This window comes from Haliaeetus albicilla, chromosome 13 (assembly GCF_947461875.1).
Source record: "Haliaeetus albicilla chromosome 13, bHalAlb1.1, whole genome shotgun sequence".
In the NCBI taxonomy this organism is placed as follows: Eukaryota; Metazoa; Chordata; class Aves; order Accipitriformes; family Accipitridae; genus Haliaeetus; species Haliaeetus albicilla.
The window spans coordinates 5,090,167-5,116,951 of record NC_091495.1 but is presented as its reverse complement, the minus strand read 5'-3'; the positions used below and the strand labels follow the sequence as shown (position 1 = coordinate 5,116,951).

General features: G+C 40.4%; 1 protein-coding gene and 4 non-coding genes across 5 annotated transcripts; all 5 read right to left on the bottom strand.

The window, feature by feature from the left end:
* On the bottom strand, positions 1–26,777 carry WDR43 (WD repeat domain 43). The gene is made up of 18 exons (XM_069799946.1): positions 26,510–26,777; positions 21,116–21,250; positions 19,355–19,476; positions 13,480–13,600; positions 12,127–12,266; positions 11,527–11,629; positions 10,380–10,444; positions 9,830–10,001; positions 9,261–9,347; positions 7,295–7,426; positions 6,701–6,838; positions 5,763–5,849; positions 4,325–4,356; positions 3,460–3,523; positions 2,444–2,557; positions 1,926–1,995; positions 1,245–1,300; positions 1–1,164 (listed from the first exon to the last, which is right to left on the bottom strand). Exons 1-18 carry the CDS (start codon positions 26,738–26,740, stop codon positions 1,045–1,047), a joined length of 1,989 nt encoding a protein of 662 aa, XP_069656047.1. The 5' UTR covers positions 26,741–26,777; the 3' UTR covers positions 1–1,044.
* On the bottom strand, positions 8,402–8,480 carry LOC138688873 (small nucleolar RNA SNORD53/SNORD92). Its single transcript, XR_011327673.1, has one exon. It is a non-coding gene; the product is annotated as a small nucleolar RNA SNORD53/SNORD92 (small nucleolar RNA).
* Positions 11,925–12,008, bottom strand: LOC138688876 (small nucleolar RNA SNORD53/SNORD92). Its single transcript, XR_011327676.1, has one exon. It is a non-coding gene; the product is annotated as a small nucleolar RNA SNORD53/SNORD92 (small nucleolar RNA).
* LOC138688875 (small nucleolar RNA SNORD53/SNORD92) lies at positions 13,254–13,337 on the bottom strand. Its single transcript, XR_011327675.1, has one exon. It is a non-coding gene; the product is annotated as a small nucleolar RNA SNORD53/SNORD92 (small nucleolar RNA).
* LOC138688874 (small nucleolar RNA SNORD53/SNORD92) lies at positions 18,832–18,909 on the bottom strand. The gene has a single exon (XR_011327674.1). It is a non-coding gene; the product is annotated as a small nucleolar RNA SNORD53/SNORD92 (small nucleolar RNA).
* Positions 26,778–26,785: the final 8 nt, after the last annotated feature.

Below are 26,785 nucleotides of genomic sequence, written 5' to 3'. Positions count from 1 at the left end.
TTTGGTAAAGGAGATGTATATTTATTCACTTTACAAAGAGGGTGGTATTTAGTTGCAACAGCTCCATTTATAGACAAATATATTATTGTACAATATAGTGGTGAATGGCTCAAACCTTTACCTTGTTTTGCTCTTAAAAATGTCTGCACCACTTCAGCTTCCATTAGCTGAGCAAATAGCTGTCCTTGTTCTGCCACTGAGAGATTAAAAATCCGTAATAAAGGTATAGCTGTGTGCTACATATTCACAAGCATTCACCTTCTCATTTCCCTGTGTTACTCCCCTCTCCCCAACCAATTCAACACAGTCTATCCTCTGGGTTAGCATTAAACTTATATACAGCCTCCATTAAAACAAAATTAGGAGCCAGTGATAGTTCTAATGTCCTTTCGAAGCACAAGAAAAGTCATTGATTTGTACATATAAAAGTCTTGAGTTCAAATCTGTTAAAAAAAGAAAAAGCCATTTTTAAGTCAGGTTGTCATTTAGATATTGCCAATGCATGGCTAAACCAATGAAGGATGGGGGGGAAGAAAAGAATTTCAGTAGAGAATTTAAATATTACAAAAATATCTTTTTTTTTGGTCTTTTTTCTGTTTCTTTTTTTTTTTAAAAATGCAGCAGGATGCCCACTTGCTATTGCTAACTGAAGCATGGAAAGAAGGTATAGACCAGTTGTCTTTGATCCTTGAATATTTGAAACAAATTCAATGTAAAGCTGAACCAAGTTTACCACACAAACAGCGGTGGCAGATTTATTTCACTTGAGATACAAATGCATGTCCACATGACAGGCATAATCTGACCATGAGGTGGAAGAAATGTTTCTATAAGTAAGCGCAGGGAAATAGGGCGAGAGAAGGCTGGCATGGTTAAACATTCTGGATTCAGAAATGCACAGTGCCCCAGATGTGCCTCTGCACACAGGCCGTGCATGAGTCTGCACTCCCTATATGCAAATATGGCATCTTTCAGCAAGATGATCCAGAATTAAGAGTTTGGTGGCCCACTTGTTTAAACTGTTAAAATTATTCTTTCGTGCTGTTATTCCTCTTCACTTTCATTTTCTGGTTCCAAATCAGAATCACCATTGATTTCCTTTTCAACAGTCATGTCTTGCTCATCAGATTGCTCCTCTTTTTCTTCATCTTCATCCCAGTTTTCCTGGGGAAAAAATAAACAGGAACATTTGAACTTTGACAGTCACATGCAAATGGGAGAAGACCTGATCTAACCCCACTTACATCAGAGTCTTTATCTGCTATCATCTCATCATCCGAGCCTTCCTCCTCCGAGGATTCTGCAAAGAGAAAACAATCCCTCAGTCTGGAGAATAGACTTTAAAATATCACTGTGCAAACAAAGCCCAACCCCACATGTTGTTAAGTCTCCAAACTGTGCTATTTCAATTCCACAACTAATTCTACCTGAAGATTAGGTTGATCAACATGAATTAGGAACAAGTCACTTCTGTTACGATTACACAGTATAAAGTTGCAGTAGAAAAAAAGGCCAAGTTGGAATTGTACATGCACACACAGACATCCACTACCTTGACATTCTGCTGACTCAAATGTAAAAGTGCCTTGACTGTATCTACCTTAGCAGAAGGGCAGCTAACACTAGAAATTTGAGGTGGCCAGTTAAGTTAAGCAGCATACTGAACTTCCAATTAACTGAAACCTTAATTTGTGAAAGGGATGGGAGGGAATGAAAGGAAATAAGAGAGGAGGAAGGAAAGAAGAACCAACTACAAGATGCCTGCATTATTAACCACTGACTTTCCTGCCATGGACTTCCCACAGAAACTCTCTACTTGCAGACTGTACACTAACAGATAAGCACAGGAGCATGATGAACTGCCATCAAGTATCAGCCGTCGTGCGAATCCAGGAGCTCAGCTACACCTAGCATACAACACTTACCATCCTCATATACCAGCTTTGCAGTCTGATTAACCTCAGTTACATCCTGAACTGCTTCCGATGCTGCAACCTGAAGGGAATTTGCAGATTAGCCTTAGATGCAATCATATATTGCAACCTTAAAAGTCAACAAAACTCGTAACAATGTAAATGAAGTCTACATCAAGTTTAACACATTAATTAATTTATAGTAGTAGTTTAACAGCCAAACAAGTATGAAGGACAAAGTAAAATTTTAGAGGCATCTGCTCTAAAGTGGCCCAGTACCTCCTATTTATTCCCCTTTAAAAATGTATGGGTTAGTAGACACATTTGGCAGGAAAAAATGTGTTACACTTCCAGTGAGCAGGGACTGACTAGATAGTCAATTAAGCATTCTGCTTTGAGTGTTATCAGCGTAGCTGTACAGCAGCTGTATTAAGTTCCTGATGACAGGTCCCATCAGATGTAATCACAACAGGAGGTTAAGTCTCCAAATAATACTTCTGCACATCTCATGTTACTTAGTTGGAACTCACCTGGGTGACAAGAATGAAGAGTCTTCCATGCAGACGGGAAAGCTTTTGCAAAGTTTTTACCCTGCTTTCCATTAACTGGTATAGCATTCCCAGTTGAGGAATAAGGTCTGGCAACTTGGGAGGAGAGAAGGATGAAGAAAAATGAAGCTTTTAACGAACACATCACAGATGTCTTATTTTTAAATTTTTAAACTACCTTTGTACATTTGGGGCAAAAAATCCTTGCTCACATTATTCTAGACAAAAGGGAAAGCTGAGGGTTCACAGAAACCACCCGCAGCCTGATCAATTAACATTTAGCCACATTTAGAAACATCATCTACTTTCAAAATATGGCAGTTCTTATACTACTTTTCCTTTCCACAGTCACTGCCATAAACAGATGTCAAAGCACTCTTTGGAAAGCTGTGTAAATGGGAACTGAATATACACCAGCGTACCAATGCAGCATCAGCAACGTGTGCAAGTTCTGATGCACAGCAATCCTATAATAAAATGGAAGAAAGGACTAACAGTGCCAAAATGCCTTTTTCTTAACTGAGCCTTTTTCTTAAGCCATTACTTGTAAGGCAAGGCTGGACTTCAATCCAGAAGCTGCATTACTTACTACCCTGCCAACTTTGGCACACCTTTACCCTATAAATCTAGCCATGCCCAAGATAGTCTCAAGATGAGCATTACAACAGCAAGGCAAATTTCATTCTTTAAGATTTAGCGACACAGGCTAGATTACTCTTTGACAGTAATTTTGTTCCCTAACTCTCACAGGTATGACATAACTTATCTTGGTTTGACTTTGGGATGACTATAATTATGTCATGAATGACTAAAGACAATTTATAACCAATGCGCAGCAATTCGGCAAAAGTGGCAGAAGTATAGCCCTCTGTACATTGATTTGGGCACTGCCATACGTGGAGAGCAGGAGACAGATTCCTGAAGGAAGAACATACATATATTTAAGCATTTAAATCTAGTTTCAGTTACGTGCATTAGCATTAACGCGAAATACTTACTGTGGAAAGGTAGGATGCATGTAGAGTAAAAACAGACTTCAGCCATCGAACCATTAGTGAGGCACTGGAAAAGAAAAATAAATTATATCAAAGAGATACTGGCTGAGAAACACCCATTTCACATTCTAGATGCTAAACAGTTCTACTGAAAGTGGTCCTCTTTCATTATATAAAAAGATAAACACAGATGGAAATATAACAGTTTGACTATCCAGATGAAATACCCATTTAAGTTATTTGTTAGGAAAAGAACAGATATTTAAGTGAGGGGTTAAACTAGACATGTTCAGGGGTCTGTGTTTCTGGTATCTTTTATGGGAGGTTTCCATGAATAGAAGATCAAAGCATGCTACTTTTTTCTCCACCTAGAATTTTTATTTAAAAAACACCCCAACATAATTAAGGACACCTAGTCTCAGCAAAGCTAGCAAGATAACAAGATGGGGGGTGTGGACACGATGATGAAAAGCTGGTTTTGTTATTAAACACAACACCAGGAGATGGCTAAATATATTTGCCATTAATAAATTAAACTGAACAAGCTATACATCTGATAATTACTTTTATTTTACATATTGATCAGGTCTGCAGTGTCACTATTCTGGGAGTTCAGACACATTCTCAGGGTTATATGCTTATTTCAGATATCCTTTTCACTTTTTAATTTCACTTCAGCCATCCTGACAAAGCACTGCCTTCATAAAAGTTCCTCTTTGTACCCACAATCAGGTGAGAATTTTTACCTCAAGATGCTGCAGTTTACTTACAGTTACTATGGAAATCAATCACATAGGTGGAGGGAGGGACCATAACACACACTAAAAAAGTTTCAGGTGAATTAAACTGTAGTTGAGCTGTCTCTTACCTGTATGGGTTGCCCTGCAATCTCTTCGTAAGCTAAAAGGACAAAAACAGTCAATAATAAGTAACAAACACAATAATAAGTAACAAACCCAACATTACATCCATGTGACATCCCCATTATTGGGGAAGAAAGATCTCCAGGCATTTGAAGTTTGCTAGGATTAACCATTGCCAGGCTCCAGAATATTACACTGCTGGGTCTACCATCCTGTACACAGGCTGATAACTTGCAGAAGCTGAGTTTCATTATTACAATAAAACTGGAACTCTTAACAGGCAATATATCCAGGGAAACGTAAAGCTGGCAGGAATAAGTAGAAGGAAATCCCTTTGTTTATGTATCTTTAAGTATCTCTATGTATCTGCTTAGTAGAGCAGCTGTTAGAAGGTGAACAAGTTGGGGAAACAAGTGAAGGTAGTATCAGATAAATGCTATTTCAGAGAACAAATTCTCAAGCTCTGCAGAAGACAGTTACATGAAGATCTGTCCATCCACTGAGATTATATAGTCAAACACTTGCACTTAAATTCTCTGACAAAGGTCCTAGAGAAGAAACGCTGCACCTCATTAACGTAAGTCTGAGGAGGTGTCACAACACATGCTTAAAGGAAGTCTAAACATTCAAAACCAGGCCATCTGCATAATTCAATTAAGATTAGTAGCACAAGTAAAAATTAAATATTACTTGTGGCCAGCACATTAAAATACAAGATAAATCTAACCATTAACTTACATTACAGAATGTCATTTACATAACAAGAGCAACTAATTGATATTCAGTTTAAACAAAGTAATGTCTAGATAAGGCTAATAATTAAAATATTTCTGTCCAAATACGGATTCAATATCACTGAACAAGCAGTTCAGAAGCCAAATCCCTTTTTAAAATTTTTACTAAGTTTTATCACAAAGCTTAAATATAGCAACTGGGCTTGAGCTATCTTCAAAAGAAGAAAGAAATTGACCCTCAATTTCCAAGTGTTATCTAAACTCACTGCTCTGAGTACATATTCTGTTTTTCTTTCTCTCACATGAGTATCTAGCATATTTATGCTCATATAACTTGAAAATAGCAGTGCTAGCTAGAGCATGTTTCAAATTATCATCCATTTTAACCAAGAAGATGTAATGGTAATTGCCACGGACTAAACAAGCTTTAGCTTAACCTCTTTTTTTTTTCCCCCCACATAATAATTTAAGATAATATTACACAATCTAACGCTATTCCTAGCTTTGACAGCACTTTGCCCTCTGGTTAAGCTTCAGCCAGAGAAGATGAGAGCGTATCAGAGAGAAATTAAGAACAATTTCTGTCCGGTAAAACTACCAAACCAATTTCATTGGTAAAAACTAAAGAGACATATCCTGGGTCTTCCCCAGCTAGAACACAAACCAAATGTGGCTTGTATGACAGTACAAGAAATGCAGTCTCTCTTACCTCATGCAGCAGTGGAATGACAGCATGTATAGGCATTCTGGCTACTGTGTTCTTTATTACATTTTCCTTTCTTGTGTTAAGCACTCTCTGTTAAAATGGAAAAACATGATCAGAGAATCATTCCATTTTAAGATGCATATGAGCAATGAGCACAACCAAAAATTCCTGGCTTTAAATCTCTTTTTTTCTACTCCACTACCTTTGTATGCTAAGATGAGGATAACGAGTAAAAGATTTACTATAAAAAGGAGTTCCACTTTTCAAGTTAGCTACGATTAACAAAATAAGACTCTTGATTAACCCATCTAAAACAATCTAGCATTGCCTCTAGCCCACCCACCCCATGTTAGAAATGAAGTATCACAGGAACATTAAAATTTCCCTTGCTATTTTCTGTGCTTGACTTCTGTAAATAAAAGCCTTTCACCAGTATCTGTGACAAGTAATTTCTATTCAGCACCAAATTCTTAAGATTCCATTTCCCTGCCCCAGAACTATTATTTCCTCCTAGTTCCAAGTGCAACAGTAAGTTTTTCAAGTGAAACCATTATCATCAATGCATTTTTTCAAACAGTATCTACTTGGAAACCGTACACTCAGGAGACTAAGCACAGATTATGCTCCAGCTCAGGCTAAAGGGAAGATGGCTGCATTAGTAACATCGCTTGTAAAACATCTGAACTGTGACCTAACAAATTTGTCATAAACAGCAGTGCCTCAAAGTTCATGGTCTGACACAGAAACCAAGGTAGATAACAACAAAAAAGTAATACTGCTACTATCATTTATAATACCACTGCCTTGAGCAGCAAAGCAGCAAAAAGCAGCTGGAAGAAACAACAGGTTCTTGACTGTTCAACCTCCCCAGCTTTCAGGAAGGCTCCCCGCAAGTCTCAGTGAATAGATTAAACAGCATACAATGATCTTGTAACACTTACATTTAAGATTTCTGCATCGTTGCTTTCCAAGCCCTGGACCAAAAGTACTGCAAAGCTATCCGTTTGTGGAAGGCCACCTGGAGTTTTTACTTTGCTCACATCAATATCCAATGCCTCTAGGCGCTGTTCAATGCTTTCCTGCAGACAGTAAACAAGGGCAGTACTGTTTCAGTGCAGTTTCTCAGAAACATCTGCTGAAAGCAAAGTACCTAACTTACAGGATTCCCTGATTCTGCTGGAAAATAACACAAATTTTGCATATTCTTTTAAATGTACTGACACAGAATAGACTGACAAAAGAAAAAAATATGAAGTTTTGACTGAAAAGCAGTAATATACCTTAGCACAGAGAGACAGATACAATGGTGTGACAAATTTCTGCAGCAACATGGCAAAACTATGGGCAAGGCACACAGGGCTTGAATGAGGGAAAGGTTTTGAGCAGAGGGAAGTCTCTCATACAAAAAGATTATATCATTAACCTTGCTTCCACACCAAACAAAGCAAGTTCAAGTTCACCTAAAGAAGTTATAACAATGATTTATGATTCTAGTTTCTCCATTATTGCTCTATTTAAAAGAGGAAGCACTTTACCTCTGTCTCTCCTGGTTTCCTCTTGTTTTTCTTTTTCTCCTTTCCTGAGGATGGAGTTTTGACAGCCGTACTATGTCCTGGAATGCCAGGCACTAGAACTTTGGTGTCCAAGTTCACAACAGGTGTCTTTACCTAGTAGACAGAGATAACCATACTTGCCTGAATTGCTAGTATATTGAACTTTCTTCCAATTTAAAATACTGATTTTATTCCAAGACTCTCACATATCCTGTAAAACCAGCCTGCCACAACCCATTTTCTTGACATATATATGTTAGGCAAATCCTGCATTTTTAAGAACAATTAATAACCTTAAGCAACAGTCAGCTAGTTTTCATAATTAACTAAAGCAATGGCCTCTTTGGAATCACCTGTGAATCATTTTTCTTACATGTTTGTTCTATAACACTCATTGAACTAAGCGTTTGCATCCAGCAACAAATATCTGGATGCTTGCTAGCAATAGATACCACGTGTACTAATAGTCAGGCCCATAAACAGCATGCAGATTAATTCAGCTTCCACTGGAAGGTAAGAACTGGTCACGAACAGCAGCACAATGTAAAAGGTAGTTACTATTCACTTCAATCCCACCGATTTTTTTTTCTAGGGATTGCTCAGATGCAGAACTCAGTAGTCTGAATTAGACTATGATCATGATGACGAACTGAGCAACCTCAGGTTATACCAAACAAGCTATGGTATCCATCTTCAATGAACACAAAGTAGATCAAATTTTAAAAGCAATGTATTTAATAACAAAGTGCTCCCCTGACCCACAGAGGATGTAAGGGAGTATGTCACTTCCAGAGTATCAAGAATGCTACCTGCTATTTCCAGAACACTTCTTTAACCACAGCACTTCTGCGCAGTCCTTTTTTTGAAGCACTTGCCCAAACTTCTGTACTTGTGGGAACCCTGCTGGGTGCCCACTGAAGTAATACAAATATAACCTAATACAGTGAGCAAAGCAACTTCCATATGCTGTGTGTAAAAGTAAAAAAAATTGATTTTGTAGCTCAAGAATTTTACTGTAGAACAGCAATAGTGTTAAAATACTACCCCCTTTGCTCACCACAGTAATCACTGACCTTCTCCCCACAAGGCATGCTCAGACAGCCAAGAGAAATGTGTCTTCACTGGAATTCAGCAAAAAGCGAAACCAAGATTGGTATCATCACTGCATGCCAGGGAGTTCCTACAGCTCTCATTGCATTTCAGCTCTGCTACCCACCAGCTCCAGGACTGAGGAATCAACACAAAATCCCACCTGGCTGATGGAACACCAGACCCAGTAGGTAACTTGAGGGTCAGAAATGCAGCGCTGTCTGCTCACTTCACTGACACTGCAAGCGTTTCAAATCCTCAAGGCCTTGAATATGCACACTGATTAAGAACTTCACAGCCTGCCTCTAAACCCCCAGGGGATCCTTCATGAGAGAAAATGGTGGCAAATGGCCTCAGTGGACACTGTTGCCATCTAAGTGTCAAGCTCACTTTTGCAGGTCCCAAATCCCTGTGAGTAGCAACACGTGAAGGCCACCTCGAGAAAGAGCCAAAAGGCTTTAAGGCTCCCTTACATTTTATTTAAACTCTAAAACAGAGCCATCCCAACTTCACCCCAAACCATCAGGGTCAGAGAGGCTGTACAAACTGACCAACTCTAGGGGAAGGACTGATCTCAAGCAGAAGAGATACCATCAGCCAGCCCTGTCAACCAGCAGACCTGCTGAGAACAGGACTTGCTATGAGCTACAGGAGGCTCACTGTGTGTGAAAGCATACTAGGACACACAGCAGCCATGAAGCACCCACACCTGCCTGAGTGCTATGGCCATCTGTAGCTACCACTGCAGCTCTGAGCACTCCATCCAGAAATCCAACCTCATTTTAAGAGAGCAGTGAATTCTACCGTTTCCAAAGTAAAACAAGAGGAGCAACAAAATCACATTTCATGCAAAGCTCACCTTTGTTAGAGCAACATCTGTTTTAAGTGACAACACCTTCTGGATGTCCCTTATCAAACATACGTGGGATTCAGTTGTGTTCAAAGACTAGAAGGACAGGAACAAAACCAGTTAACATATGTGAGATTCACTGCTGTGATTCATTACGCTACTTAAAGAGAACAAACTCCAGAGGTATAAAGTAGAACGAATTTTTTTTTCACTTGAGAACAGCAGCTGCTTTGCACATCTGCCTTTTATTACCAGATCTCTATGCTCTCCAAAGAAGCTCACACAGGTAAACTGAAATAGTATTAAAAAGTTTCAGTGGCCTAACTCAGTAACAGCTGAAATGGCAAGAAACAGCCAGCAATATTGTGAAGTTGTATTTTAATTGAAAGAATGGAAGAATACAATAGCCTTTCAAAACAGTTCAGGGGCAACAGTCATACATAGCTCCCAGAAAAGGGGGAAGGAATAAGCTTTGTCTCATTATACAGTTGGAAAAAAAAAAAAAAATTCCCTCCACCTGAGAGCAGTATGCAGTCCATATTACAAAATCCAAAACCTGTCCAGTAAGTTTTACATACCACTTTCTCTATGATGGGCTGTAAGGTGTTTCCATACACAAGCAGCAGAGACTGTTTGTCTGTGCAAAACGCAGCTGCTAGAATAGGGACTGGTTTTGGTGTGGAGTCCCCATCATTTCCAGGCGTTGCTATCTGGATAGTACAGTTTGATGTTAGAGGTTTTTTGCAATAACTAGGGGGGGAAAAAAAAAAAAAGGAATGAAAAAATTCCAAGAGGCTTAGCTTAAACACTTCAATATCTTGCACATCTAAGCACCTTTCATTAACAGGTCCTCAGCAAACTCAGCCAGTTTACACCTTCTGCAGATGGCTAAGATGAGGTACAGACACAAAATCTTAGCTAAAGCAACGCTTAATATCAAAGTGCAGCACAGCCCCAACAATTAAGTTCTCCAAAAATGTGTCCAGTAACCCAATACAAAGAACAGCTGGAACCTGGTTTGTGAGGAGATACAAGAACTTAAAGCCAGAAGCATGACAAGACTGAACTTTGCCTTACAGTAACCCCAGACCTTTCCCAAAGACACCCTCAGGATGAATGCTAACTTACCCATTTAAGATATGTTCAAATAAATGCAACTGCCCATCTCTGCACACAACTGCTAACTTCACAGGCTGAAAGAAGGCACAGTAAAAGACTTTAATTAGATCAAAGGACAAACCTCCCATAAGTACAGGACATCATGAGACAGTTGCATGGCTACTATTCGACTTTTTTCAGTAACTAAATATAAATAAATCCATAAGGAAGATCAAAGACACTAATATTTCAGGAACATTTAGTACAATTATTAGGAGACAAAAAGATAACTCGTAACCATACTTTACTGTATCACTACTAATATATCCAAATTTGAACAGTTTGCACAGTAGCAGACACATGTTATCATAAGCAGCAAAGTTCCAAAAATATGGTACCCAACATGTCTAGAGGCACAGGTCTACAAAGGCACTGACACTGTAAATATGGTTAAAGGAAAGAAACTGAGATGAGTACTCTGGAAAATTAAATGACAGGTGTACGTTACAGAATACTCATCTTCAATAAGTGCAGTAAGAGGGCACAACTGTAAACATTAGAAAACATAGCATGAATTACTGTTTTTAGAAAAGGAATCTAAAGGCAGCAGGAGAAAAATGTTTTAAACGATTACTGAAACAGTTTGTGAACATGTTTCACATGCAGACATTTTTCATAATACAACTACTTAGAAAGACTTGTACTTACTGAAATTGAGACCTGGGGAATGCACACTGCTACTTTAACTCATTAAAGGCTAGTTAATTCAAAATGCAGTTACACTGCCAAAGCCACTTGAGACCAGAAAAAACAGGACCATACCCAAACTGGATTTTCAGAAAGAATTTTTTTTGTGTTTTTTGCTGTTAAGTTTTAGCAACTATTTTGATTACTAACTTGTTCTAAATAGGAGACAACTGACATCCCCACTATCACAAGCAAAATTTCCAAAAACACTGAAATTGCACTTAGTAGCTTTGAAGATGAGTATTTCAAACTATCAGCTTTATAAATGTACCTGTAATAAATATCCTTACACCCATGAATTGGCATTCAGATCTCATCTCTGCGTAACAGAACCCAAATACAAACCAAGCTGCTTTCTTTACACCCCTAAAAGGAAACTGATGTGACAATTGAAAATTGTACGTATTTTGTTACAAACTATTGCTCTTACCTCTTCTTTGACTTCTGATACAGTCAGATCAATAAAAGTTGGTTCATCTGTTACTGTGAAAGACATCACCGCATTCTTTTCTTTCCTATCTGACCTGATCTGCCTGGAAGACACGAACAGTACACATTATTTACCATAGGACAAACGGCACCCTCTGCACCTGAAAAGCATTATAAAGTCTGTAACTCACCAGCAACTGTGGTAGTACCTACCCCACCCCAAAATACTCATGCTGTAATTTCAGCTAAAGTGTTCTAAATTCCAAGTGCAAAGTAACTCCCAAGTGAAATTTAGCAGGAAAACTTAGCATAAACCTTACAGTAAGTACAAAGAACAAGGAAACCTATTATACAGTATGTTCTTGACATACACTAGCGATTCAAAGGGCAACTGGAAACATGCTCAGACACAGCCAAGGAAATTCACGTCTTCATTCAACAATCAGTGAGTCGAAACCACCATTTAAGAGATCATCACTGCATTTCTCCAGAGTGCCCCTTCTGCTTAGACTTCTGTTTAATCACGGAGTTCAGAACATACTTGAGTCTATCCTCAACAGTGATCATAAGCAAAGTTACAAATTATGAAAAGCTTACATACCATACACTCAGTAATCGGTCATGTATAGCTCCAGACAAGAAATAAAGCCCTGTAATTCCATCAAAGGACTTATTTTCATTCATAGGTTTTACTGTGGTAAACATTAATGATGACACTGATGTAGCATGGCCTGTGAAATGCTAAGAGAAAAAAAAAGAATCTTTCAATGATTGCCATAAGCAGTCACGTGGCAAAAATTAAAACATTAGTTAACAAAGAACAGCAGGAAAGATTCAAGTATTACTAAGTCAACAAGAACATTTCAGTGATTTTTTTTTTTTTGACTAGTGATCAGCTTCCTTCCATTTCTGTATTTCAAGGAAACTTTTTCTGACCCTCCAGATATTTATCAGAATTTAAAAGTGAAATGTGGAATCAAAGGCAAATTCACTGGGACTAAGTCCATGTAATAGAAGTCAGATCCACCTGTACTGCTGTTACTGTCAGAAAGCACTTGGGTTTTTTTCTCCTCCACACAACTTTACACTTCAACTTACACAATGAAACTAAACTCACAGTTTCATTCTCAACTGTAAGATTAACGCACAGGTCTGCTGACACACGACGACTGTTCAATCCCCCCCACGTCCACCCCACCCCCTCAAAAAACATTGGCTCTTCAATCTACTTTTGTAAATAGTGATTTTGGCCATCATAGTATGCAGACATACATGGTAGTTGCCATGTGCCAGCAAGTCCACAGTAATAGCACATGTGTACACACTTACCTGACAGCAAGTACCAGGAGATTCAGAGACTAGCTGCATCCTATCTGCTAGCACAGGCAAGAGAACATGGCTGCTTTCACAGAACAGCTAAAACATGGCAATTTGCTCATGTCTGAGCCCTGCTCAGGGAACAACAAGGAGTTTGCTCCTATGCCTTCCAACTGTTTCAACAGTAAAACTGATAATACCACCAGTAACATGAAGTTTAGCAAAGAAACCTGAAGGCTTCAAGGAAGGACTCACGTTAAAAGTCAGGGAGCTCACGCACAAACCCACGCCAGCAGTAACTCATACTGTGGTGAACAAAGTTCTCCTGCTAGGAGGGTATCAGAAAGGGACCCAGTGAAAAAGAACAGCATCCATCATTCTGCTACAGGCTTGAGAAAGGGTGCTGGTAGCATGCTCAGACACAGCCAAGGAATTTAACGTCCTCATTCAACTCTCAGCAAGTTGAAACCACAGTTGAGGGTATCATCACAGCAACAGCTTCCAGCAATTCCAAAACTGTCAATTGTCTCCTCACACCCAGTGAAATTTTCAGATGTCCTATCAGGAAACACTAGATATGTAATGTCACCAATCAAGAAAGATATTTTTTTGCATCTAGTTTAACAAAGTTACTTACTCTGTAGACTTCTTTGGTCTCCAGGTCCCACAGTTTTATTGTTCTACCGGCTGACAGCAGCATTTTCCCATCTGGACTGATGCATAGAGAGGTGACACTGCTATTGTCGCCTTTCCACTTGCTAGAATTTGGATGGAGAGTTTTTGTACAAAGGGAGAAAGATTGAGAAATAGAAAAAACAATATTCATTAGCATAATCTCAAAATGCAAATAAACCATGCTGGAAAATTTAAGGCAAAAATTATATAAAAAAATAATAATTGAAGTAGTCAAAAATGAGGTCAAAGCTATTCTGTTTCTGCTCCTCTCCTCCAAATTAGTTTTCACAAAAATACAGCAACTCAAAAACATAAAGCTATTTAATACTGAACAACCATTGACTTTTTTTTTTAATATTTGGCTATTCTGTTCTGAATTCCTCTCTCAAAGTTCTCTCTGCTACTCAACATAGGTTAAGAGGAGCCACACCATTTCAAGACTTCTCTTTGCACCATAATCCAAAAAGCTTAAACCAACCCATTCAGAAATGCCTTCTCAACATTAAAATTCAGAGTTTCAAAGCCCATTCAGTTCCTGACCCTCCTCCCAAGTCTGTCAATGACACTGACAATAATAAACTTCATCTTAAAGGTCTATGGTTCAAAGCACTATTAAAATAAATAAATAAATAAAAAAGAAAGATGCTGTCATGAAAAGTTTGCATCTGCTTTGAAGGACTTTGGGTACTACACTTTTCTCACAGGACAAAATTGCAAGGAAAGCATTAACACAAACCCTTACAGTTAGTTAGGAAGTAGCCTACAACCCATCACATTCTGATTGTAAACAGCTGGTCTGGAAATAATTCCAAATAACTTTCACATGCCCAAGCACTCCCTCTCTGTCTTCCAGAACAGAGATCATTTGCTGTATCACTTTTGGTTAGACTTCATAGAAGCTGAAAGTTTTACTGCCTACAAACTTGACAAACAAAATTACACCTTATGGAGACTATGAAAAGATTTTGTATTCTCTTCCAAAGAAAAGGTCAGAACTAAGAATTTCAAACCACTTAATAATCTAAACCCAAGAAGGTATTTTTAAATGTACTAAAAAGACTAGTCTAAACTAGACTGCAGAATATAAAACACAGCAAAAATCTGTTAAGTTTTTGCTTTGGATACTCTTTATATAATTTTAGAGGAAAAAGTTTTAAACAGAATATCATGAAACAAGAAGCTGCATAAGGAGATATACAGAATGCCTCTCAGTATTCAGAGTATTTAACGCATGAAAAAGCTACAACCAGAGAAACAAGAAGTCATCCAGAATGCTTTAGACTACATCTCTCCAACACCTTTTCAAAAACTCTCTCTTCCCCAACAGCTTGTTCCTCTGCCAGAGGTTTCAACATGTGCTGCATGGACCTCCTGAAGGGCTTCTATGGACTACTTCTACAGTAATTAAGAAAGTCTAAGGAAAACGTCTAGAGGCCTGCAAATTAAAAGAAGTTGAACACCACCTCTCTACACCAGGAGCAATCATCCTGAATTCTCTGTGGGATACATAAGGATTCATTTCCAGGTCCTGACAAATGTTAAAGAATGCAGGCAATCCCACATGTACCTTGGGCATGAGCAATTATTTCAGATAATTTGTTCCTTCTAGCCTCATCAATTTAGGTAAAATTTTAGAGAATTGTTTTCTTCTACTCTTTCCAATTTCATTTACCTTAGCTATGACTCATAATATCACCAGAGAAAAATTCAGCATGATATTACATTGCTGGTGTACTTTCAATGTATACACTCCAAGAATGATTTTTTTTATTGCCATCTTTAAAATTAAAGAATACAATGCCTCTGATTACTTTTTATAACCACAGCCCCCAAAAAAGCAGCGGTATGGGACAGGGGCAGAGGGAAACACACAAGACAAAGCATGACAGGAAAAATTCTCTCATTTCCTGAGAAAGCAGCATGGCTGGGACCCATCTCAAGTACTTGTACAGGAACACATGCACTATGGGATACAAACAGGGTGAATTAGATATCCATGGGCAGCTTCAGAGCTTTGATCTCACTGGGATCACAGAAAAACAGTGGGGCAGCTTGCAAGACAGGACTGCTGCAATAAATGGACCTTTAGGAAGACATTTCATCAGGGACATGCCAGGAAGGCAAAAAGGAGAAAGGTTTCTCCACACAGAAGGGTAGCATGAATGCAAGGGGCTTTCCTCTGAAACAGGGCAAAGGGCCAGTAGAGAACTTGCAGGTAAGTATGAGAAGAGACCAACAAGAGTGATGTGGTGGGCATCTGCTACAGATCGTCCAATTAAAAAACAGATACATAAATCTTCATAATTCCATGCCTTGGTTATTCTAAGGGGCTTTAACTACCCCAGCAACTGCTGGAAGGGCAGCATAAGAGGGCCAAGCAGTCCCAGAGATGGCTGGCAAGTGCTGAAGACTTTTTCTTGATGCAAGTGATTTACAATAATACTATGAAAGGCAGTTTGCTGGATCAGCTACTCAAAGAAAAAAGGGGGACAAGAGGAAAGGGGGGGACAAGAGGAAAGGGGGGGACAAGAGGAAAGGGGGGGACAAGAGGAAAGGGGGGGACAAGAGGAAAGGGGGGGACAAGAGGAAAGGGGGGGACAAGAGGAAAAAGAGAGGAATTGCAGCAGACTGCAACTTATTCAGAGAACTGACTGGCAGGATCCCACTGGAGGCTGCCCTAGAGGGCAAAGGGGCCCAGGAAAGCTGGCTGCTCTTCTAGGATAACCTCCTCAAATCAAAATACTGGTCCATTCCAAAGAGCAGAAAATCACCAGCTATTGCAGAAGGCTGGCTTGGCCAGGTGGGTAACTCATGGCTCAACTCAAAAACACAAAAAAGAAGTACAGAGAAGGTGAAAGTGGAGATAGGTTACACAGAGGCATATAAAAATATTGTCCGAGCATGCAGGGACAGAATTAGCCAAAGCTTAGCTGATGTTCAAACCACCTGGGAATATGAACACCAACAAAAGGACATCTACATACAGCACATCAAAAGCAGTAAGACAATGACTGAGGAAAGTCTGGATCTGCTGCTGAATGGTATAGGGACCCATTCAGTACACAGAAAAGGCCAAAGCACTGAAGAGCAGAGCCTCTCAGGCCTCCTATGTTCCCGAACCTAGTGCCAGAGTCAGAGGGAGCAAAGCACTCCCCATAGTAAAGGGAGATCAAATTAGGGATCACAACAGTAAATCCAACACATGCAACTTCTTAAGACTGAATGGGATGCATCCAGAACTGCTAAGGCCAGTGTTACTACAAGACCACACTACCATTTTGAGTGGCCACATAGCTCAGGAGGAATAACTGATGATTGGAAAAGAAAGAGACAAAATATATCCACAAGAAGGAGAATCCAGGAAACAACAGGGAAGGTTATACCAATCCACCTGGAAGCCATTTCCAGACACACAAAGGTCAAAAAAGTAACTGGGAACATCCAGCATAGATTTACAAATGGCAAATCATGCCTAACCAACCTGATTGCCTTCTTAATGAAACAACTGTCTTGGTTGAGAAGAGCGCCAGGTATGCCATTTAACTTAACTTTAGCAATGCTTTTAACAATGTCTCAGATAGTATCCTTGCAGCCAGATTTGAGATATATAGACTGAATGGATGGACTCTAAGGAGGGATAAGATCTGGCTGCGTCACTGAGTTCAAACAGTTGTGATCACCAGTATGAAGCCCAGCTGGTGGCCAGTTACTGGTGTGTTGTGGTTTAACCCCAGTCAGCAACTAAGCATCACACAGCCGCTCACTCACTTTCCCCCACCCAGTGGGATGAGGGAAAGAATTGGGGAAACAAAAGTAAAACTCGTGGGTTGAGATAAGAACAGTTTAATATAACAGAAAGGAAGAAACTAATAATGGTAATAATAAAATGACAATAATGATAGTAAAAGAATTGGAATATACAAAATAAGCGATGCACAATGCAATTGCTCACCACTCACCAACTGATGCCCAGTTGTTCCCGAGCAGTGATCACCCCCAGCCAACTCCCCCCAGTTTATATACTGGGCATGGTATGGAATATTCCTTTGGTCAGTTAGGGTCAGCAGCCCTGGCTGTGTCCCCTCCCAACTTCTTGTGCCCCTCCAGCCTTCTCGCTGGCTGGGCATGAGAAGCTGAAAAATCCTTGACTAGGTCTAAACCCTACCTAGTAACAACTGAAACCATCAGTGTGTTATCAACATTCTTCTCATACTAAATCCAAAACATAACACTATACCAGCTACTAGAAAGAAAATTAACTCTATCCCAGCTGAAACCAGGACAAGGTGTCACTCCCTAAGGACATCCCAATACTGTTTTAATATCCTCAGTAATTGCCCAGGTCTTCATTAATGACCTCAAAACAGGACAGAATGCACACATAACAAGTTCACATTTGATACCAAATTAGGGAGAGCAGTTGATATGCTGGAGGGCAGGGCTGCTACTCAGGGGCATCTCAGCAGGCTTGAGAAACAGGGTGTCAGAATCTGAAAGCTCAAAGGAAAATATGAAGTCCTGCATGTGGGATGGAAAAAAAACCAGTACAGGTTGGCTACTAGAAATGGCTAGAAAGTAGCTTTGCAGAAAAGAAGCTTGCAATCCTCATAGTCAAATTGGACATGAGTAGGCAAGAGTCCTTGTGGCAATGAGGTCAACTGCATACTGATTTCCATTAGCTAGAATGTAGTCAGCGGGTCAAGGAAAGTGATTCCTCTCCTCTGTGCAACACTTTTGAAACTGCACCTGAGCACTATGTCCAGTTTGGGACAGTACAAGAAAGTCACTGACATAGTGGAGTAAATCCAGTGGAGGGTCATGAAGGCAGCTTAGAGACCAGAGCATGTAATGTAAGAGAAAAAGGTGAGGGAACTGGGTGTGTTCAAACCTAAGAGGAGAAGGCTAGAGGGAGATTTTACAGCCATCTTCTGCTACTTTATGCCAGGGTCTCAACTTAATACAACCTAAGGATGCATCTCTTTTCTAGGGAAATCACAGAGGCTATTGACAATGGGCTGTCTGCACTGCCCACACCATCTTTAACAAAACCAATAGAGCTGCAGTAAGAATAACACAACAGTGGGAAATGTTACAAAAAAGAAACAACAGCATAAGAGAAGGGTCAAGGTGCCATCACACACTATGCTTTTATTGAAGTAAGATAACCAGGATTGTTAGTAGAAATCTTGGTCTCTTCTTTAAAGTTTAAAAACAGTTTGACTTCATTACAAAAGAAAGTAAATGCCTACACTAGGCACCCTGTTACTCTGCACTAAGCTCTATTTCGCTCAACAGTACTTTAAACAGTAGCAGCCTGCTCAGACAGCCAAGTGGAACTGTCCCCACTGCACATCAGTAGTGAGCGAAACCAAGTGGGTTATCATCACAGCAAGGCCCTTTGAGCAAAGCCGAGTGCATGTAACCAATTTAATTGGGATGAGCTGTTCCAGTATCTGCTCCCCTGTATTTCCAAGGATATTTTCTAGAATTTAGATTTTTCAGGATCACAAAAGTGACTGGAAGCCCATGTCCCACTAAAAGCATGGAGGGACTGGAAGCCCATGTCCCACTAAAAGCATGGAGGGACTCAAATCCCTCTCGGTGCAGTTACTCATTTCATCTAGTCTTTCCAATACACAGAGGAAGAAACACAACTATGAGAATTACTTTCTTATCCCTTAATAAAACCACTTCCGAACTCAGAAAAATAATAGCCAACAATTTTGATTTTGTACAGTGGGCATGAAGTCTGGATAGCAGAGTGCAGCATTTCCAACAGGGCCTCACTAAAACCTGTGCAGGAGGAAATACACTTCCACAAAACCAGCATCACTTACCACTTTACTTTGCAGGTCTGTGTGTTCCATTCCACAATGTGTTTGTCCTCTGAACAGCTATACAGGCAGCAGTTGTCCTGATGCCATCTCACACAGTTTACTCTATTGTCATGACCACCATCCTACAAAAGGTAAAAGAGGGTCAACTCATTAATAAATGAAGAAGTCTTGACTACTGAGTCTTCTCCACACCAACAATGTGAACAAACTGCTCTTCCAAGAACTAAATTCAAATCATTGGCAACTTGAAGAGAGTGTGGTTTTAAAGACCGATATACATACAGAGTTATACAAGTTAAAGATACTGCATATTTTGATACGTACATGTAAGTATTTGAATTAATTCTTGTTCTAGCACTTCAGAGTCAACAAAAACATTGTCCTGCCCACTATTTTTATACACACAGCCAAACAACGCTGTCTAACAGTATGAAATTTGCACAAAGGAAACACTAGCACAGATGTCTTGCTGACAGTCATCTAAGTGCCTGCTTGCTTAAGAACATTCAGAGATGAGTAGCCTTCCCTTTGTGCTCAGCATTCAAGAGCAAGCCATCATCAGATCAGAAGACCCTACAAAGGGGTATCATTCACCTCTCAACAACCAAAATCTCCGCAGCTCAAATATACCCCTTTAATCATTTATGAAAGTATTTCCTGGGGTTTATAAAATTTCCCTATTTGAATCAGCATCTGCTAGCTCAGACTACTCCCAAAAGTGTCACTGGAAATCAGCTTTGAGCAAGATAAAACACATCACAGCAAGACATTCTGTCCAATAAGGACAGCTAAAAGTGATAGCTCTTATTCTACCAAGAATAACCTTTTAATTTAACCTTTCTGTAAAAACCAAAGTACTTATCAAATAACATCTGCTATCCTGCTCCTACAGAAGATCAGCCAGTGTTTTCAAACCAATTGAAACTGTAAATTTTAACCTGAAACTCCTTTATTTTGTTCATAGTTTTCAGGCATATATACAGCTTTTCCATAAAACAGAGCTGATATTCGTTAGCTAGTGTCACTTGCACACATCATGATTTTAAGAAGTCACTGCTTTCTCTAAATTCATGTACATTTATCACCCTACATACAACTAACAGTTTAGAAGCAAAAGTATGCCCAAGTATCTCAAAGTATTGCAGAGTCATTCATACAGATTTATTTTGCTTGTTATGTAAACCAAGACTAAAACCAAGGTAATTAGCAGTAACAGGGAAGTTACTGATGAGAAAGGCAAACAAAAATCAGCGTATTTCATTCAAGATCATGTGCTGAGAGAGCTCAAAAGCTTCCATAAGGGAGGTAAGTTTACAGAACAGTCCATCAACATGGCACCTTCCCAAGAGTTTATGAGTACTTCAATCCTGCCCTCCTCTCCCACAATACTGTGCAGGAACTGACGGTATGACACTCCCACAGAGGACTTAACTCTCCAGTTAGGCATTTCATCATTACTGTTATTTTCAATGCAAAATAACAAATCCATGCACAATGTTAAGATATTGCATTAACTTCAAAACCAAGATTTTTCAACATGTACATATGTACATACTGCCAACACTAGAAAAAGCACCACTTGAAGATTCCCAAGCACCTAAATTACTGCACCTCTATCCATATACGCAGCTATTAAGAAAATAAAACAAAGATCTGAATAATTAGGTTAGTTTATTCCATTTTTAAGCAGCAGAAAGAACAGCATAAACTGACTGAAACCATCAATATTTGGTAGCACGTGATGAAGAGTGTATTACTTACTAGCTTGCTCTGTAATTCTCCTTTTACTGTACTGTACAACAAAATGCTACCAACTGCTGTACCAATAGCCAGGACATCTAACTGCTTGTCCACTTCTGCAACTTCAGACTTCCGTTTTTTCCTTTGGGGGCCATCCTGGAAAATCAAAAAAAGAGAAAACATGAAATAAATTAGTCTGACCAGCTAATCTCACATTAAAGCAAAGGGGAAGAAAAACTTCCATAAGTTTGAGACCCAGTCAGCCAGTACAAACTCTGCTAAGACACAAGATGAAGACACTGAAGTGCACAGCAACCTAGCGACTCATCTTGTACCTCCATGTACAAGGTAATGAAGTTGCTATGAGTCACTTGGAAACATTTGGTGGAGGCCATTTTCCTAGCCTAGTGACCACATATATGAGGGGAAAAACCCCACATTTAAGTTTCTCACAGAGTTCGTGTCCCGGGGCAGAGGTAAAGATTAACACAATCAGAATACTTCATCCACAAAATGGAAATGCCTGATCAAGAACTACCAGTTTATTTTTTCTCAAAAGCTATTCAGAAGAGTCTTGCAAATATTAAGTATTCATAATGCCTCTTAGAAGGAAAGTGCACTCGGCAGAGGGAAGCAACTAGGACGCAAAGCTAAGTGCTCTGCCCAAGTCCTGTCGTCAGTACCAGAGGTCCTCCTACAATCAGGCAATTCTTCCGTCTTCACTCTCTTGCTCTGCAAGTGCTATCAACCACTTCAAGGAGGGACTTCACTTCATCTCTCTTAACCAAAAACGGGTGAATGCAGCACATCATTGGGAAAGGGAGAAGGAATAAAACTAGCCCTTGAGCATGTGAAACTAAAATAAAGAGGGCAGAAGCAGCCACTGTGTTTATTCTCACTGGGTTAATCCCACCTAACTAATCACACATACACAAGAAAAAAGAAAAAACTGTTCAAGTACTTAAGAAATTAAAAAAAAAACACCACAAAACCCCAACCCTAACACTAGTGAGTAGTTTTCAAATTGGACTTTGGTAAGTCTCCTTACATTTGTTACATCACAGCAAAGCATTCTCTCCAATTTAAAAAAAAAAAAAAAAAAAAAAAGGTACACAAGCTAATGCTTCCTCTACACAACAGATATATCTGCACTGATGAGCAGCCAGAAGAAGCCAAAGGAGACTCTGGTGAGATGTGAGCAATCAGCTCTGTGCAAGCTCCATGTGGTGTAGCTAATCTGTCATACAACAGACATCACACAGCAAACGTAAATAATTTTTACTCAGATGCAGAGATGTAATGACAATCAGGATTTGGGAATTTTCACCACAACTAAGATTTAAAAGTTTTACGGTGCAGGATAAATACTTTGGTTCTTTGAAGCAGGACTTTCTTTTCCTCTGTATTTAACACAGACAACACCTTCTGCAAGGAAAAGTGTTTTGGTTTAGGCCAAGAAATACCAAAAATGCTATACAGATACTTTTATATCAAAAGCAGGCTCTTGAGAAAAGAGATTACATTGGGTTTTTTGCAAGTATGTGTTTAGGCTTCATCTTTCCTGGGGAAAAAAAGTGTTTATAAAATATTACAAAACATATATGCTAAGAAACCATCACAGTCGCAAAGTAGAACCAAGTAAATCAACCAGGTTTTAAGACAATATATGAGAAAATACTCAACTAGTTAAATTTTTGGCAGCAATGCCAACTAAGCCATCTTGAAATTGCTGTCTGACATGCAAATACAAGGGCCACATAGCTAGTGGAGATGCAAGTACAGTTTATGTCTTTTCTGGTTGTATTGGGTCTGGCTGAGATGGAGTTAATTCTCCCCATGGCAGCCCTCCTAGTGCTGTGCTCTGCATTGGTAGCTAGAAAGGTGTTGGTAACACACCAGTGTTCTGGCTACTGCTGAGCAGCGCTGGCACAGCATCAAGGCTGTCTGTCCAACATTTTTGCCCCCCCCCCCCCCCCCCCCCCCCGCCAATGGCAGGCTGGGGCAGGGCAAGATCTTGGGAGGGGACATAACCAGGACAGCTGACCTAAACCAACCAAACAGATATTCCATACCATATGACGTCAGCTCAGATATAAAAGCTAAGTAAAGGGAGATGGAAGGGGGGCATTTTTGTCTTCCGGAGCAACCACTATGTGTACTGAAGACCTGCTTCCCAGGAAGTGGCTAGACATCACCTGCTGATGGGAAGTAGAGAATAACATAATTTGTTTTTCTTTGCTTTCACGTGCGACCTTTGCTTTCACTTTATTAAACTGTCCTCATCTTGACCCATGAGCCTTTTTTATTTTCTCCCCCCTGTCCAGCTGAGGAGGGAAAGTGATAGAGCAGCTTTGGTGGGCACCTGGCACCCAGCCAGGGTCAACCCACCACACTGGTACTTTTCGATCTCTTTATGTAGTTTTACTAATTACCCCACATACACCCACCGCAAAGCAAAACCACAATTAAGAATTCTCTTCCTTTGCATAAATCTTTTACCCAAAATTTGTTCAGCCTCCATTTCAGTTTGTTACGGCCAATTTCCCTTGGAACAACCCAAAGGCACAACAAAATTTCCACTAAAGTCCACAGTTATTTCCAGTATCAAGAAGAAAGCTAGAAGCAGTGAAGGTTTTTCCAATTATTTATTCACATGTATTTCTTTACTGACCACTCTTTATCAGCATTATTAGTGGGGCATTTTGTCAGAAATTTCTGCATTAAAGAAATGCCAGTGGAAAATTCAGACACCTATTATGTTGGAGACAATTTGAAAAAACACTCTGAGAACTAAAAAAAAAAAAGTTAAAACATTAAAACAAACAAAAACCAAAAAGCAATCAAACTTCCTTACCCTGCATTAGATTAATACATAGACAGACTGCCAACTGCAGTAGAGATCCATGTGGGATTCCCTTGTGGATCAGAGTTTTAAATATAAGAGGAATCTGTTTTCATGGATAGGATAGGACAGGACAGGATAGGGGAGCTGAAGTATATCAAGTATCAGTTTCCTTTTGATCCCCCCCTCCCCCCCCCGATTTATGGAAACTCAAGCTTATTTAGAAATCCTTCAACTTTGCCTGAAAAAGTACAGGTTTTTTAATTTGTAGAGATAATTAAAAGAAGTTATTTGAAAAGAGACTGTGCACATATTTTTCCATAATGTTCTTACTTGAGTAGGCCAGCCACTGAAACATTTTTTTTTTTTAAAAACAGAAATCCAATCTCTGCTGCTCACATGTGAAGTAAAGCACTTAAAACACTGAAATGGGGGGAAGCCTAGAGTCTCATGACTTGAAGATGACAGGGCAGCTGCAGCTTTTTAGGAAGAAAGTGGAAGAAGGTATTTTGAAAGTTGGTGGTCCACTTACTCTTGCACAAGGCACCACTTCATGGAGCAGGAGATGGTGAATGCCGCAAGCAGGAAGCACTGACACTACGAAAGCACATGTGCAGGGAACATCCCAATAAGCCACCACTGCATCAGCAATTCCAGGGACTGCAGTTCAAAACTTGATTTCTAATATTCCCCTGTAACACGTGGCCCTCATTAACATGGCAGCAGTCCAAAACATACTTAGTTTAGGTGTAACTTGGCCAAACACCATTTACTGGTATCTACTGGCACAGTTTTACTCCTGAACACCAGATACGAGTACTACCTAGAGAGATGTCAACTCTCCAGGAACAGAAAAAGAAGACAAAAAAAAAAGACTAAATAATGTCAGAAAAACCATATTCAATAAAATATATTTGGCAGAACCATCACAACTTCAGTTCTTTGGTTCCGTCTAAGGACAGACCAATGAATTATAAACGTTTATGGCATAATTACTGCAAGAAATGGTATGTTTTCCAGCTCCACTTGAAAATGTACCAACTTTCAAGCAGTGGACAGCATTCAAACTACTGGAATAATTAGAAAGCACTGAGAGGTAGCCAAATGCTGTTTGATTAAGCCCATTTTACATACAACCCTAAACCAGATTAAACTGGAGCATCTGTGGGATTTAGGGATGGGTCTCTAGAAAAGAGTTAGTTTTTAAAAGCCACTCAGAAACCTCCTGTGCTTGACTTCTGGCACCACAGCAGTGCACTATGTTAGCTTAAGTTTTACTTCACACAGGATAGATTAACCTCATTTTCACATGCCAGTTTCAGTTTATTTAAGAGTGAAGAACCACCTACACAGCCCTGCAATCAACGCATGTATCCTTTTTTCTTCAGAGTTACATGACAAATGAACAAGTTAAGGCTGATCCAAAACTAACTCTTTCTGCCACATTCTTCAAATGTTCTGGGAGTTTTCAAAGTTCAGGGACTAAGCTGCTCAACTGAGAAAAATGAGACAGTATCATCTGCCTTTGGATTGGTAATCTGTGTTAAGCGTTTTGAAATACCTCTTACAGTATTTCAAATACACTAAATTGTTGATATACCAAAATGCATTTTAAACAGCCCTCCCTACTTCTTACGATAGAGGGTGGATTTCACATACTTTATCCAAGCGATACATTTTTTTCCTCAGGAAATGGTATGTTCTAGCTAAGGAAAATAGGATTACTTCGACATAAAGAGGATGAAAAGGTACCTTACTGTATATACTCCAGATATTTTCAGGTCGAGTGTTCACCGGAGGTGAAGTTAAATAAAACAAATTCAAGGCGGAGAACATCTGAGCCCTCTGTTGCATACTCTGAATAAAGATACTGAATACCTTCTCGCAGGATTCCTGAGCTCAGGAAGATGCGTCACAGACAGCGTAGCAGCTTGCATGGAAAGACTTCCAAGGGTAAGGAAGCGTGGAGAGATACTGCCTTTACTAGAACGTGAACTGTACGTGAGCTAAACAGACGCACAGCAGCCGACCTGCTCTGCAGCATCACCTTTTCGATTAAGGTGAGAACGTGCCATGAAGTGACATACCTTGCTCCTTCAAGGGAGGCTTCTTCCGTGCAGGTTATACGAAAGACAAATGATTTTACACAGTCAGCGCTTCTGTTGATAGCCCCTTCTTTTCGTTTAAGGGAAAAAAAAAAAAATAAAGCCTCCAACGCCGCTTCCCCCACCGACACGTGAAACTTGCCTTGCGAAGAGCAATCCTGCGATGCTCCTCCGAGGGGAGCGGATTCCCACCCCGGGGTGGGGGCACGTCACGCGTGGCGGACACGCCGCTCCCTCCCCACGGGACCCTCATCCCCTTCCCCCTGCACCGGGACGCCGGGTCTCTGCCGCCCGGCCTGCCCGGCCACGCCGACCCCCCGCCACATGGCGCCGGGAGGGCGGGGTGAAGCCGTGCGAGGCCGCGGCCACGCGTCGAGGCTGCTGGGGGTACCGCCGTCCCCATCCCACCCCTTCCTTCTCCCTCCGCTGTCGTCCCGCGCCCCCCCTTCCCTCACACACCGCCCGTACCTTGCTGGGGGGCGGGCGTCCCCCCGGCGGGGCCCAGGCCAGGCAAGTACAGGCAGCGCTGAGGTGGGCGGAGGGCACGTACTCGTGCTGCAAGCGGCTGCTCGCCGTCTCCCACACCCGCAGGCGCCCATCCGAGCCGGAGATGGCGAAGAAACGACGGTCGCGGGGGGAGAAAGCGCAAAGGGCCCGCGTCGCTGCCGCCGCCTCCCCGCCGCACGCTGCCGCCGCCATGGCGCTTCTCTCGCCCGGCCCTCTCGCGCCCGGCGCATGCACGGG